Source organism: Gobius niger, assembly GCF_951799975.1.
Source record: "Gobius niger genome assembly, chromosome: 15".
In the NCBI taxonomy this organism is placed as follows: Eukaryota; Metazoa; Chordata; class Actinopteri; order Gobiiformes; family Gobiidae; genus Gobius; species Gobius niger.
Window position 1 is genome coordinate 9,231,296 of NC_136866.1, and position 16,617 is coordinate 9,247,912.

The window sequence follows — 16,617 nt, forward strand, 5'->3', positions numbered from 1 at the left end:
TCCTCCAGCCTCTCAGCAGAGAAGAAAGTGTCTACAAAGACCAATGCCGAAGCTCAGAAACACAACAAACAAAGCACCAAACCCGAGAGGAGGAAAGGTAGGAGACAAAACGATTTTGAGTTTGGCCAGGATTCAGAGGATGACGACTATTTTAACTACCAGATCACGAACAAGACCAAGACGAGAAGGAGAAACAAGCATTAAAAGGCCAGCATTTCCAAGGGCGCGACACTCAAAGTGCCTTGCCTTCTGACGAGCCTCCTGCATTTTCAAAATTGCAAATAAAGAAATAAGCATCATATTATTATTATTCTTTTTTTTAATTGTTATATGTTGCTCAGATTTGTATTTTACAAAGCAGTGGTGCAGGAGCGACTCACTTGAGGCGTTGTGATGTATTTAAGGAACCTCCTGGCTTCATCCTCCAGAGAGCGACTCTCACTGGCCCAGGGCTCCATGTCGATGTGCCACCGAGGGGCCTGCTGACACAAAAACAAAACACGTATTCAAAAGAAAGTTGTGGGTTCCCAAACATCAAAGTGAGCTGCTTGCTGTTAACCCACTGCGAGGACTAGACCTCTTTAGTTTTTCACTTGTCGTGTACCATTTGTTTCGAAGCATACGGTGGAAGTAGGTCACTGTGTTCCCAGGTTTTTCTTCATCCCTCTTTGTGTTCGTAACAAGTGTGCTAAAGATCATTTTCGTCCTCATTTCATTCTAATGTGCCTACAGTCAAACCATTCTAGCCTGTCTGAACACTCGGCTCCTCCTTTAGACGGCTGCATTGAGTGCAGTTTTGTAAATGCATTCCTTGAGACTGGCAGAGCAATGCTTTCAGTCTGCTTCATCTCAACTGGAATGTCTGTTTATGATTACAGAGGCCTCGACTCACACAGAGGAGGGGAGAAGAGGCTGTGGTTTAGTTAGAGCTCCAATCCAATACATCCCCTACCATTCTCTCTTTTTTGCTGTTTTCTTAGACCTTGTTTTTTGTCCTAAGCAGGTCTTCTAGAATATAATGTGAAGCCAAATCGTTATTTTTATGTAGACAAAACTATATAATAAGAAGTGAATGGTGAAATTTCATATTCCAGACAGGCCGTGGCAATGGCATTACCGCGGCAGCGTGAGCCCATATTGCCTGATTCGTCCCACTTCTCCTCTGTGTACTGTGTGTTAATACAATACATTATGTGTGACTGTGGGCTGGCCTCGTGATTCCCTCCTCCACTGATCCAGGACCGTTCCCACAGACTAGAAGACAATCCGCCGTCTTCTTTTAATCGATGCCAGGCTGAGCCCACACTCTGCTGTCGCTCAGCGTTCGGCATCCGACCCGTCATCGATTTGTGTGTGTCAAAATATCCGAATTCCGTAAGAGCGTCTCCGAGCCGCATGTCGTCTTCTCGCATCGCTCAGGCAGCGTTTCTCCATCATTGTATTTCTTCAGAATCGTATCTTGAGTTTCAAATCGTTCTCGACTGTTAAAACAAAATATCCTTCACACATAAGGTCCGGTTTAATATGTGGTGATGTGTTTCCACTGTTGTGCAGCTTAATAAGAGGCTAAACCTTCAAGATGTAAAATGTTAGCCTTAGTGGTCAGCACTGCACTGGAGGTTTGGTCCTAATGTTATCACTTTCTGCATCTTTGTCCTAACAACAATTTGCCTAATCTGTAGATGCACTCACAGCACAATCCACCTGCTTAAATCTCCCAATTTCCTTCTTCTAACAAGCAATTGGAAGACCTCATGTGTCACGATGAAGAGAACACAGATAGAGGACCCCAAATAGTCGATATTACCGATCAATACCTGTGTGGTCCGAGGCACATAGTAATCACGAGTAAACAAAGTGTCTGAAATAACGAGCAGGAGAGAGCCACAGGTGAACTGAACGCCTTTTCTTTCCAAAAAAAACCCCCACCAAGATAACCAACCAAGATTAGTTTTGTAGGTCTTAGCTTTCAAATGAGGCGCTACGTTTAGATTTGGGTTAAGCTGAACTGGAGAAAATGCACTCGGTTAAGAGGTGAAAACAGGACTAAGGCTCAAACCCAGAGGCACATTATGATGCTGTGTTTGGTCTGTACCATTTCACAAAAGATGTTTCATTGCTGTAATCACTACATAAGCATTAAAGGGACTATATGGAGTTTAAAAATGTTAAAATTATGTATTTTCCTCCCCCTACAGGTTCCAACAATGTCCTAATGTGTAGAATGAGCCCAGATCTATTCACCACAACTGCCTCTAAAATCCTGCACCGTCACTCAAACTGGTTGTTGACTTTCTGGCCCCTTGTTTGTCATTCTTTAGTCACTTGTATGTTGTTGTTTTCATCGGTTTTGAACACACACTTTAAAGGTGCATTATGCAACTTTTTATGTGGAGAAAAAAGTTGATATTTGTGTGTGTTTGACCTCGCAGTGACCCCGTGGTTGTATCAGTGGTCAGCATGACGTCTTTACTTTCCATCACAGTGGTCTCTAGAACGCTCCAGGATCAACTGTTTGGAGGGTTTTCACCGCTCTCACCAGAGAAACCTACAAAACGATTGATCCCGGAGTGTTGTAGAGACCACCGTCATCGAAAGTAAAGGGGTCATGCTGACCAGTACCACGGGGTCACTGCGAGGTCAAACACACACAAATATCAACTTTTTTCTCCACATAAAAAGTTGCATAATGCACCTTTAAGTTTCTAAAAACATTAATCATTGTTCTAAAAGTCAGCCTGTGCACGTGATATATACTTCTAGGCTCAGTTTTCAAAGTTTCTTTTTATTCTCTCCCCGTGCCCTGCATGCCTTCAGCAGCAGAAGGTGTCAGTGAATCTGAGCCCCCTTGGCGTGGGTGCGAGAGAGGTGTGAGCCGCCCGGTCAAACGTGAACACTCCACAGAGGAGAGAGGGATGCACGGATGAACACCAGATAAAAAAAGAGTCAAAAACAAAAGGAAGTCGGTGTAAAACTATTGTCAGTGTAGCCCAGTGGGTAAACAAATAATGCTTGCAGCGTTATCAAGAGAAAGTGAATCAATGGGACAGTTTTGGTGATACATTTTCCCCCCAAAATTGAAATTAAGTTGCAAATTTGTCCAGAGTAGGATTGCGCCACAGGCTGACTCAAGACTCAAAACGCTACATTAGGTTGCTATATGAAAGGCTGTGTATAGATTACATGTAACAGAAGGTGTTGGCCTTATACAGAGATATAAATCAGAACTGTCTACATTATGATCACTTAATTTAAAAAAAAAAAAGAAAAGAGAAGCAACACTGATTTATATAGCTGCTACTTTTATTATTTATAGTTTTTCATGTACTGTCAAAATCCTGTGTAAGTGTATCCCTTCTGGCGCATTGAGTTGCCTTTTGTGCGAAATGCGCGGCATAAATAAAGTTGCCTTGCCTTGCCTCTGCTGTGGGGCCCCCCCTCCTCGCACTGAGGAGACAGGCTCCAGACAACTCTTCAGACTAAACTTTCGGGAGTTTGGGTTGCTTTTAAACCGGGCAGATTCAGAGGACCAGATCAGAGGAAATACTTTGTGAAAAAGCATTTGGTCCAACAGTCCACTGAATACTTTTAGGCAGAAATGTGAGAAATTCCAAAGCGTTCACATACTCCCACTGTATAATATATCGTAGCTAATCTCCATTGGTGATGATCAATTTTACATTTTTTTTACATTTTTGTTAAATTTTCTGGGAGACCTACAGTATCTATCACACTCAAAGAAAGTCAAGACAAAATTGGATCTGTATGGATGCTTTGATGCAGAAATTGTCCCGTAGAAGTGGAAAAATCAGCACTCGGAGCAAGTGTTAGCATGAAGCATGAAGCTAACATTACAAATATGGTTGGTAGGTTATTCTCCATTATTATTGTTATTATTTATGTATTTTTTGTTGAACCACTTTGCTCCTCTCTTAGTCTTTGTATCATTGTTCAGTACAAGTATTCATAATTCGGCATTTGTTATGTAGTTTGGAGTAGGCTAATGGATGAAAGAGTAGCTTTGACTGATAAGTTTTTACCGATGTCAATGACATTGATAATCGCTGAATGAGACTATGGGTGGGCTCTGTCAGAAGAATCAGTGACGTGTTGAAAGATAAAACAGACATGTAGGGAGGGAGGTCAACAGTTTCAGACAAATATTATGGGCTATAGGGCTTGGCTGGTTCAAATAAGACATCCGGGTAATAAGATGCCTGAGGCGAAGGCAGGAGAGGTTGGAGCGGCCTGAAGACTCATCTCCAGATGTGGAGCAAGGCTGATGGTCAGAATCACCTGGCTGGAGGATTAACCTATTGTTCATGTTTTTAGTTGATGGGGGAACTGAAGTACCTGGAGGAAACCCATCCAGCCACGGGGAGAGAAACATGCAAACTCCATACAGAAAGGCCCAAATGATCCGGAAATCAAACCTTGGACCTTCTTGCAGTGAGGCGAGAGCGCTAACCCTTCAGCCACCATACCGCCGCTATTAATGTGATCTATGAAGCAAGGGGAAGATGAAATTATCTCCAAAAGGCATGAAGTTACAGATAAGACATTTCCAATAACATTAAAGGTGATATTTGCATCCTTTACATTTTTTCAATAACTTATAATGAAAAAAGGCCACAGAAAAAGCCTGGGCCCTGCAGAGTTCATAGTAGTCTACCAATATGGCAAGCATCACTGCTTTTAACACTTTTCTAGGCAGCCAAGAGTATTTCAGTTCTAGAAGGGAATGAGAGGGCACTTGCCAATTTGCTAATACAATTTTTTTTGGTATTGTTGTAAAAGAAAACCTACCGATGAATTATATTTGCAAATTCAGCACCTTCTCGTTGTCTGCTAGAACTGAAAGATTCTTGGTTGTCGAGAAAAGGGTGTAAAGCTGTGATACTTCATACTATATTGGTGGACTATTAGGTATTAACTCTGTAGTGTGCCCAAGCATTAGGTGTGGGCTTTTTTTCCTTAATGTTAAAAGATGAAATTACAATCTGGTGGGTTTTGTGATGTTATGGGACAGTCTCATCTGTGACGTCATGCCTTTTGGAGATAATTTCATCTTCATAATTGCTGAGCAAGGACCTTCGACCTAACTTGTCGTTGTTCCAAAGGGATTTTGGAAAAGTGCTCATGCATAGTGGTGACCTCAACATCTCAAAGTTGAACTTGTCTGATATCTTACTAACTGAATTTGGTGACAGGCTAATGGACTCTTTTACAAGTTAGCCTTCTTCTTATTCCAAAAGGATGTTGCTGGGCTGCTGTCGTGACTTTGCAACCAGGAAAGGGGCGCACGCAGTGTGGTGACCTCAACATCCGAACTGTTTGTCTGAAGTATTTCCGTTCTCAGTTGTATCCTTGTGCTTGTCTGAGATGCACCTAATCAATGTTGGTTCTTGTACCAGCCGTATACAAGTGGTCCTTCTCCTCACTCCAGAGGGATTTTGCCAGGCTGTAGTTGTGCCTTCACAACCTGGAAAGGGCTTGAGCAATGTGGTTACAGCAACATTGGAAGATTGTTGGTTTGCTGTCTTTCCGTTCTTTGATGTGTCGCCCTCTGAGATCCCATTAATTGATGTTGGCACGCTAATACTTGCATTACTGGAATCCTGGGCCAGTTTTATACACTGGATATGCTTTCTGCTTTCTACTGACTCCTCCTCTGTTAATCTGACAGACATTTGGGGACTTTTACCCTGAGATGGAGAATTACTTATGCATGTTTCAGACTCCTCATTTGTTGTTAACAAATTGCTTTTGGGTGATATCTTCAATGATTGTAAGGCCTGGCTTTTACTATGATGACCAGCTGGTTTGAGGCTTTCTGCTGCTTGGTTATCCACTTTTAATCTGAATGGGTCTTCTGAATTTCTGCTCAGTGTTGGAGAATGCCTGACGACTCCTTCAGACTCCCCAGACCCTGTCTCTGGCGTCCCGTTGATTGTTGTCATATTTAAGCCTGTTGTTGTTTCCTCTGGAGATTCTACGACTTGACAATCATGCTGGGCATTGGCAGGTTGTACTGTGACTGGGCTGTTTGGTCTTTGATGCTCCTCTATTGATCTGATGGACAAAGCTGCTTGTCCATCACTCCGTTTAGACCGGCTGCTTGCAAAATCAGACTCTTCACTAGCATCTTCTGGTGTCTCTTCAGTCCCTTGGGTGCTTGTAGATGGCACATCTGTTCTTGAGCTCATTGTGATAAATGGATGAGCTAGAGCTTCCGCTGGGGTAATCCTTTTGTGAGGGTCCAAATGAAACATTTTCTGGAGCAAATCTAGAAAAATCCTGTCTTCACTGTCTGGTCCCGACTGGTGGCCTTTTAGAAAGACGTCCTCAAGATCCTTGAATACCTCGAGAGGAGACCAGTTCCTTTCAGGAGTCACGCCTGTTGTCTGCTCGTATTCAGTCTCCTCTTTGAGTCTCCACTCGGTTCCCTCTTGGATAAAGTAATCATTTCCATACATAGCTTGTTTTATAAGCTCACCATCAGGCACTCCCATTAAATGAGTGATCATCTCAATGTGGTTATAGGGGGACAAGCAGGGAAAAGGAGGCATTGAGAGATGCCATTCTGAGAGGCAGCAGGCCAGACTCCACATGTCAACTGACTCTGTCAGTGGGAGCCCCAAGGTTACTTCTGGTGCACGATATATTAACGGCTGCACAATCGTTCCAACCTGTGCTCGGGCTGTTGGCATAGCCACCCCAAAGTCAATTAACTTGACCCGGAAGGGCTTGTTTTCGTGGTCTACGTACATGATATTGTCATGCTTGACATCTGTATGCATGACTCCAATATTTTTCAGCGCCTTCAAGGAAATTAGAAGGTCCTTGGCCATTGGTCTGATTTCGTTTAAGGTAAATTTAGCCCGTCGCCTTTTCATGAGATTGGCAACACTGAAATCGAGCAGTTCAAACTCCATAAAGTGTTGTTTGTATGTAGATTTGAAATATCTATTGAATCGGATAATGTTGTCAGAGTCTGGGTCCAAAGCACTCACTTTATCCAGCATGTATAGCTCCGTGGCCACCACATAATCTACATTTGAATGCATCTTGATAACTTTCACAGCCACAATTTCATCTGTTTCCTTATTAAAGCATTTCATGACGTGACCAAAGCACCCTTCACCCATAAACTCCAGCTGATCGTATATATCATCTGGATCATCGATATCGACTGGATATTGAGACATGAATGACATAATCTCCTCAACTGAGTTGTAGTTTGAGGGCTCACTGATGGGCTTAACTGAGTCTATCGTTTCTGAGCCCTCCTCAGTAGATCTTTCTAAATTTTCTGGACCTCTCATTTGTGAGGACTGTTTGATGGAACTTTCAGACTCCTCATTAGCCTTCTCTGGTGTTTCTTCAGTCCCTTGGGTGCTTGTAGATGGTACATCTGCTCTTGAGTTCATTGTGATAAATGGATGAGCTAGAGCTTCAGCTGGGGTAATCCTTTTGTGAGGGTCCAAATGAAACATTTTCTGGAGCAAATCTAGAAAAATCCTGTCTTCGCTGTCTGGTCCCGACTGGTGGCCTTTTAGAAAGACGTCCTCAAGATCCTTGAATACCTCGAGAGGAGACCAGTTCCTTTCAGGAGTCACGCCTGTTGTCTGCTCGTATTCAGTCTCCTCTTTGAGTCTCCACTCGGTTCCCTCTTGGATAAAGTAATCATTTCCATACATAGCTTGTTTTATAAGCTCACCATCAGGCACTCCCATTAAATGAGTGATCATCTCAATGTGGTTATAGGGGGACAAGCAGGGAAAAGGAGGCATTGAGAGATGCCATTCTGAGAGGCAGCAGGCCAGACTCCACATGTCAACTGACTCTGTCAGTGGGAGCCCCAAGGTTACTTCTGGTGCACGATATATTAACGGCTGCACAATCGTTCCAACCTGTGCTCGGGCTGTTGGCATAGCCACCCCAAAGTCAATTAACTTGACCCGAAAAGGCTTGTTTTCGTGGTCTACGTACATGATATTGTCATGCTTGACGTCTGTATGCATGACTCCAATATTTTTCAGCGCCTTCAAGGAAATTAGAAGGTCCTTGGCCATTGGTCTGATCTCGTTTAAGGTAAATTTCGCCTGTCGCCTTTTCATGAGATTGGCAACACTGCAATCGAGCAGTTCAAACTCCATAAAGTGTTGTTTGTATGTAGATTTGAAATATCTATTGAACCGGATAATGTTGTCAGAGTCTGGGTCCAAAGCACTCACTTTATCCAGCATGTATAGCTCTCTGGCCACAACATAATCTACATTTGAATGCATCTTGATAACTTTCACAGCCACAATTTCATCTGTTTCCTTATTAAGGCATTTCATGACGTGACCGAAGCACCCTTCACCCATAAACTCCAGCTGATCGTATATATCATCTGGATCATCGATATCGACCGGATATTCAGACATGAATGACATAATCTCCTCAACTGAGTCGTAGTTTGAGGGCTCACTGATGGGCTTAACTGAGTTTAGCGTTTCTGAGCCCTCCTCAGTAGATCTTTCTACATTTTCTGGACCTCTCATTTGTGAGGACTGTTTGATGGAACTTTCAGACTCCTCATTAGCCTTCTCTGGTGTTTCTTCTGTCCCTTGGGTGCTTGTAGATGGTACATCTGCTCTTGAGTTCATTGTGATAAATGGATGAGCTAGAGCTTCAGCTGGAGTAATCCTTTTGTGAGGGTCCAAATGAAACATTTTCTGGAGCAAATCTAGAAAAATCCTGTCTTCGCTGTCTGGTCCCGACTGGTGGCCTTTTAGAATGACATCCTCAAGATCCTTGAATACCTCGAGAGGAGACCAGTTCCTTTCAGGAGTCACGCCTGTTGTCTGCTCGTATTCATTCTCCTCTTTGAGTCTCCACTCGGTTCCCTCTTGGATAAAGTAATCATTTCCATACATAGCTTGTTTTATAAGCTCACCATCAGGCACTCCCATTAAATGAGTGATCATCTCAATGTGGTTATAGGGGGACAAGCAGGGAAAAGGAGGCATTGAGAGATGCCATTCTGAGAGGCAGCAGGCCAGACTCCACATGTCAACTGACTCTGTCAGTGGGAGCCCCAAGGTTACTTCTGGTGCACGATATATTAACGGCTGCACAATCGTTCCAACCTGTGCTCGCGCTGTTGGCATAGCCACCCCAAAGTCAATTAACTTGACCCGGAAGGGCTTGTTTTCGTGGTCTACGTACATGATATTGTCATGCTTGACATCTGTATGCATGACTCCAATATTTTTCAGCGCCTTCAAAGAAATTAGAAGGTCCTTGGCCATTGGTCTGATCTCATTTAAGGTAAATTTAGCCCGTCGCCTTTTCATGAGATTGGCAACGCTGAAATCGAGCAGTTCAAACTCCATAAAGTGTTGTTGGTATGTAGATTTGAAATATCTATTGAACCGGATAATGTTGTCAGAGTCTGGGTCCAAAGCACTCACTTTATCCAGCATGTATAGCTCTCTAGCCACAACATAATCTACATTTGAATGGATCTTGATAACTTTCACAGCCACAATTTCATCTGTTTCCTTATTAAGGCATTTCATGACGTGCCCAAAGCAGCCTTCACCCATAAACTCCAGCTGATCGTATATATCATCTGGATCATCGATATCGACCGGATATTCAGACATGAATGACATAATCTCCTTAACTGAGTTGTAGTTTGAGGGCTTATTGACTGAACTTGAAACAGTACTTAAGCTTTGAGTTGGAGAAGCAAAGTTGGGATTAGCCGCTGAATTTTCCTTGAAGACTGGTTCAACCATCCTGTTTACTTCATTAACCTCCTCCATTTGGCGCTGAGCTGTGGCTGTGTCCTGTGCCCTGAGAAGCGAATGCAGATGTGTTATCACTGCTTCCAAACTCTGTATTTTGATTTTGGCTTCTTCAAAAGCCCTACTTTTTTCAAAGAGAGCTGATCTTAGCATCGTCACTTCAAGCTTAAGTGACATTGGGCTCATTGATTCGACCATGGGCGTCTCAACACGGCTTGGAGCAGGCTTCGTGACATGTGGTTCACAGACAGATGTATTTGCTCTGTTTTCTTTCTGCTGCGTCTGCGCTGACGGTTCGTTTTCAACTGAATCCATCGCACTCCAGTTAGGTTTGGTGAACTGGTCTGGATCTGTCTTTTCGTTCATCTTGCCTGCGTGTTAAGTCAGGAGCTAAGTCAATATGGCTTTGCGAAGTTGTTGAGTCGTTCTCACGTCGTTCGCACGTCACTGGAAATACTGTCTTGTGAGTTCTGTCTCTTAGCAACACCTCAGACGGCCTGTATGACATCACTGAACAGAACCGTCAGGTAACATATAGGTTCTGTTGCTATGGCGATATGTAGGTTCTGGAATGTGATGATGGAATCGCCCATATATGGTCATGTTTGAAAACAGTTAAGGGGGAAAACAATTTTGAAAAAAAATCTAAACTTTCTCTAATTATCCAAAAACTACTTTAACAAATGCTGAATTATGAATCTAGTTTCTACTAAATAAAGATACAAAGACATGGAGAGGAGCAAAGTGGTTCAACAGCCCATAAATACATTAAAAAAAACTGAGAATGCTAACATGATGCTACATGTTAGCATCGGGCTAATGCTAACGGTTAGCTAGTGCTAGCTACAACTGCCTTTTTTTTCACTTCTACAGAACAATCTGCTGTGAGAAAATATCCATATGGACCCGATTGACACTTGACTTTGTATGTGATAAATAAGTTCATATTCCACCAGAAAATTGCTAAAAAGAGTGAAAAATTGTGTTTCCCAAAAGATTGCATTTTCCCTCTCGGCGAAGCCACGCCCCCTTCAATGACGAGATACCGTCTGTATCTATAATCACCTATTTGAGATTTTTGCATTAAAACTCTCTGACATTACGGAGTCTCATAGATGTAACTTCCCAGTAGTGACTCAGCAAACCAAGTTGTTTCGCAGCTTTTTATTGGGATGGGCCGAGGTCTCGCGAGATCAAATTGCCACGAGATCTCTCGTCACAGTGTGAAGTGATCTCGTAATACAATTACAATTTAATCTGTACTGCAAATCTTTAAAAGTTATGACATTTAAAAAAGCAATGGAGCTTCTAAGTCAAATATAACATTAGAAATTAACTGACCCTTAAACCCTTAAGATGTATATATATATAACTTTATTTATTATTTTATTATTATTTCTTTGAGTTGATGTTGTTGATTTTTTTATGTAGATTTTTTACACTTGCCTTAATTATGCAATTTTCTACTCATCCGAATATGCCTTGACATGCTGTGAACTGTTATGTGCCTTATAGTTTGTAATTGTTGAATAAAAATAAATAAATACATTGTTTTTTCTTCTTTTATTTTTATTATAGGCTGATATTTAGATATAGACTTTCTTCCTGTACACTACAGCACTCAAGGGAATATTTAAGCAATAGTTTCCTAATAATGTGCACTATATTGATAGGCACTTTAAAAAGTTTTTAAAGGGGGGGTGTTATGCAAAATCGACTTTTTCAAGCTTTACATCATGTTATTATGTCATTCCCTCATTAAAAAACATGCCTGAAGTGTTGCCTTGGCACATTCACGTATTTTTGAGTAATCTGTAAAAACTCTGATGGCGGCCATTAGGTTTGCCTGAGTCCTCCTAGGAACGCCCCCAGCTCCCGGAGACGCCTCCGAGCTTTCGTCACCAGCCAAGTAACCAACCACTGCTCCTCAGAAGAACCCCCTCCCCACTGATGCCACAGACAGCGTGTGGAGGGGGCGTGTTGGAAAGGGTCAGAGGTTCTTAAAGAGACAGTGGCCTATTTCAATACCTGCCTGTTTAAATACTAATATCTAGCCTAGTCTAGTGTTGAAAAAATTGAAACCAGGCGTTAAAGTTGTTTTTAAGGCGTCTAAACTCCAATGCTTTTCAATGGGGCACTAGCGGCGATATGGAGGTACTACAGCAATGGCGGCCCCAGTGTCGTTGTCAAAAAGCAGGGCAGCCAGCGGCCATTGATCTAAACCCGTATCCTCCTCCTGAAATCAACTTTTAAGTTTCAAATTATATTTAATGACAAAAGAGCCAAATGTATTGTTCTAATATTAAACTGTATGCCCACAGCCTGATGATATTGGTAAAAATATGTTCCCATCCTTACTAGTTTGTTCATTTTGTTACAAACAATACAATACAATACAATACAATGGCTCCATACAAAGGAAACATTATTTCAAAATATTATTTATTAGGCTACATGGAAATTATGTCAAATCTCATCTCGTCTCGTTCTCGTGGGATTTGTATCTCGGCCCACCACTACTTTTTTCTAATGTTAGTCTATGGAAAATATATGCCATCAGCCACACACATGGGGGATATCCATGATAACAGTTTCCCAACTCTATTAACTGCATTGCACTTTCACAAGCAGTATCTAAAAAGAAAATGTATGAATTACAAAATGTATCATTAATATCATTGACTGGGTTCATGATCTTTCTGTACAACAACAAAAAACAATCAAAGTTATAGGCCTTTAGAACGCTGTGATTTATAATGAACAAGTTTATGATTAACTCAAGTTTGGAAACAAAATATCTATAAAGTACATCGAAGACCAAAATAACAAAAGAATTTGAAGCTACACTGCTGCATAACATTTCACTTAAAAAACAGAAATATTCTGCGATCATTTAATACTTTTGTCAGGTTTTATTGGGAGCGGGACGTCCCCCGCTCGTCTCCATGGAGATGATGCTCCTTTGGTTAAAATGCATTTTCTGTGTCTGGCAGTCTCATTTGAAAGCTAAGACTTAAAAGTGATTGTAACTTTTTTGTCACGTTGTCGCCATGTTTTGTCACATTTTTGAAACTTTTTGTTGTGCTTCCTGATTTTTTTCTTCACTTTTTCAATGTTTTTGTTGTTTTATGTTGCATTTTTGTTTTGTTTTTGCCACGTCATTTTTTTGTCCTGTTTTTGTCACGCCTCTGTTGTCCTTTTTTGGTCACATTTTTGTTGCACTTTCATCTTTGTTTTTGTTGCTATTTTGACGCTTTTTTAAGCATTTAGATTTGGGTAAAGCCACACTGGAGAAAATATGCTCAATTCAGGTGGGGTCTAAGAGATTAAGTTAAAGCTGGGGTACATGTTTTTTTCTGTTCAAAATGTTTTCATTTCTACCTCTGCACACTCCCTTCTGCACATCCATATTGTTCAAGAAATGTCTTACATGCATGTTTCACACCGTGTACAGCATCGCTCAATAAAGGTTTGGGTGAAGACAATGCAACAAGGTCTGTTTTTTGCTGCGTTTAGAACACAGAATAAATGTACTCTTCAACAACAAAAAGTCAGGTTTGTATTTTTCTGCTTGATACTAAGAAGTCATACTCATAATGCTAATTAGTCCACAAAAAGCCATTGTCTAAGCTTATTCTAATCTCATATTGTATATTTTAGCAATGGCTTTAGGTTTGTGTACACATAAGATCTGGGATAAACCTATCCTTTCTAGGGCCTTTCTAAGCTCCAAGTCTCTCTCTTATCTGGGAGATTTGCAGAGTGGCAGCCAGTGTAAAGCCAGCTGTCTTCAAGTCCTGCTGCGCCATATATCACGCTGGCTTTAGGGCCAATCCCAGCTCAGTGCCTCGGTACAGTGAAAATAAGTGAATTTAAGCGAGGATTACACTGATCTTTTTTAATAAAGACAGTAATCTCACTTGAGTTTAGCCCCCTGGTCTCAAAGGAAGGTGACATGAAGGAGGATGCCGCTGGTGGAGGAGGAGGAGGCAGTGGGTTGTTAAAATGCGTGGCTTATAAACTATGATGTTGCGAAGAGCTGCAGTATTTTTCACGTTGCCTGCTCCAGTTTTTGTTGCAATATAATTCATAAACCACGACAAGGCTTCTGCGGAATGACACTTAAAATGCAATTTGCTACCATGGAAGTCTTGTCTGCCCCGACCTCTGTGTCTATGCCTTTGAAAATGTCTGGATTTCACAAGAACACAACCTATTGTTTGGGGGAAGACACTCCAATCACAGCCTGTCAGAACTGGAATATCTCAGACTCCTTCACCATTGTGGTTTTGGGGAGAGCATTGAGCCCTTTTCCAATGTTTTTAATGGACAGTGCATTCCTCAGACAGGGCCTATGCTATAACTCTTCTTGTCTTTTGGTTTTTTTCGTGCATTATAAAACTTCCTTATTCAGATTCTACATTCGCCTCAGCATCAGTTCCACCTGCCCACGTGCTGTACATCAGAGCCCATCACACTCAACACTTTCTGTCGTCGCCGGAGGTGCAAAACAGCTACATTTCCTGTCCCTCTTACTTGTCTGCTTGAATATAAATAGGCTGGTACATGCTTTCTGTTGTATAAGGCCTATAATTTACCTGTTCTCAAGAAGACCGTCAATTACTGTATTTACCTCAGTCTTCACTATATAATAGACAGGAGGTACTTTTTGAAAAGCAGTTATCATTGGTGGGTTAAGATGGTGAGAGCAAATGTTATTTATCATTTCAAAATGTTATTTGTTTCACACTATTGATAATGTTTTTTGTTTTAAATCCAGTGAAGGTACCCACAAAGATGTCATTTTCATTTTACGTCTTAACCATGTTATTTTTGTCTCATTGCTCTTCAATCACAGAGCGACAGGTAAAGAAGGAAGTCATGGAGCTTCTGCTTTAGACTAGTAAACTCCGGTCAATTATAATTTCCCTACATGTACGTCTGGGCTTGATCTCAGTGGCTGCGTTTACATCGGTTGACTTCCTACCTACCATTCAGCGAGCAGGGGAGGCGGGTGTATAGGTGACGTCAAGCGCCGATTTGCGAAAGTAATGGAAACTCTTCAATCCGTCCTGGCTCGGCTCCAAATATCCAGAAATTAAAATTGAAGCCTTGAAGTGTGCAAGGAATGCCCCCAAGAGCAGAGTTGATAGCTGCTTCACTCACTCGGGCGCATTACATACGTCACGACCATAGATACAGACGGCATCTCGTCATAGAAGGGGGCGTGGCCTCGCCAAGGGGGAAAACAGAATATTTTGGGAAACACCGTTTTTCACTCTTTTTAGCCATTTTCTAAGATAAGATAAACCTTTCTGGTGAAATAAAAACATATTTATCACATACAAATAAAGTTAAGTCTAAATCGGGTCTATATGGATGTTTCTTCACAGCAGATTGTTGAGTAGAAGCGAAATTATAGAGGATTATAGAGGCAGTTGTGGTGAACAGGTCTGGGCTCATTCTACACCTTAGGAACATGTAGTGGGAGGAAAATACTTAATTTTAACATTTTTAATCTGTTTAGTCCCTCTAAAAACAAACTAAAATATGTAATGTATATATTTTAAATCACACAATTGATGCTTGTAAAAGGTTGAAAAAATGTCCATACATATTATCTGAAGCAGCGTCATGTGTGTCCCAGTTCCTCTGAGTCGTGGTGGGTCATGGTGGACCATGACAGATGTGGACAGGACTGTGGTAGATCTATTTTTACTTTGGAGAAAATATTTACTATAGTAACTGTTGAAGAAGTGAAACTCATGAGCTTCTTCTGTAACATCTGTCCACATCAGTCCTGCTGCACCACGACTCAGAGGAACTGGGACAAACATGTTTTTTTTTTGTGTGTGTGTGTATGTAGAATGAGAGTAGTTGATTATTATCTGACATTTTAATCACATAAATTCAGAATTTTTACACCTATTATTAAGGAATACTTTAATCTTTTATTGTTACATTCAGCAGAAGTGTAATGTTCTAACTCAGAATCTCCATGACTTCCTTCTTCACTTCTCAGTCTGTGAAAGACAGAAGAGCAATAAGGCCTCACCCTGTTTATAAAGAGCACACTGTATTTAATGTCATGTTACTGTCACTCATGGTGTCTGACCTAAAGTCTAACTCTGAAGAAAGTCAATTCACATTTACACTGAGAAGGTTGGACGGGTCACCTTACATACAAATGCCCGGACCATAACAGCGGGTCCTTTACGGGCTCAGGTATTCTAAGGAGTTAAAGGCCCTGCTGTACAATAATATTACTTTTGCTCCTCTGACAGTTTACTCCCTGAAAGCCAAGCAATTACAGAGACATCTTCAATAAGGCAGTTGAGAAGCAGATTTAGAGTTCCATATTCCTTGGCTGCCTCACTGTGAGCGCTTTATGGCGTTCCGTATTGATGTGGTTCAAAGGTGGTTTGAGCTACTGTATCTGCGCTTACGGCAAATATAAGCAACTAGGACTAAGCAACTGCAACAACTAAATTGGTCATTAGTTGTGAAAAAAAAAGCATCTTCAAAGTCATATTGATATCGCCGTTCCTTTTGGGCCCATGTGTGTCTCTAGGACCAGCGGTTGTATAAAGGCTTTGTGTTTACCCGTCTTTCATATAAACCTTTGCACTTCCATCTGTGATAACCCTGAGCTGCTCTTACCATTCACACACGGACACACGCGCGTAAAGGAATCCACGTGCATTACGTAGATTCTTTGGGGGGCCTTTGATTTGTTGTGGCACGAGCCGTCAACGTAAATCTCGGTGGAATTGGCCGTTGCCTTGGAAACAGACCTCATAGCTGTAACTTCACTCAT

The 16,617-nt window shown here is 41.5% G+C and overlaps 1 protein-coding gene and 1 long non-coding RNA gene across 3 annotated transcripts in view; both read right to left on the bottom strand.

Annotated features, from left to right (window-relative positions):
* Nucleotides 1-16,617, bottom strand: part of LOC306974624 — a 106,919-nt gene that overhangs the window by 80,069 nt on the left and 10,233 nt on the right. The gene's annotated exons all lie outside the window — the stretch shown is intronic.
* The window catches only part of mettl24 (methyltransferase like 24), a 39,288-nt gene that overhangs the window by 14,077 nt on the left and 8,594 nt on the right, over nucleotides 1-16,617 (bottom strand). Inside the window, exon 2 of one of the 2 annotated variants that reach the window (XM_079571966.1) lies at nucleotides 381-479. In XM_079571966.1, coding sequence (XP_079428092.1) covers nucleotides 381-479 — 99 coding nt within the window. Of the gene's footprint in view, nucleotides 1-380; nucleotides 483-16,617 lie in introns of both variants that reach the window. The other variant, XM_079571965.1, reaches the window with a different exon arrangement.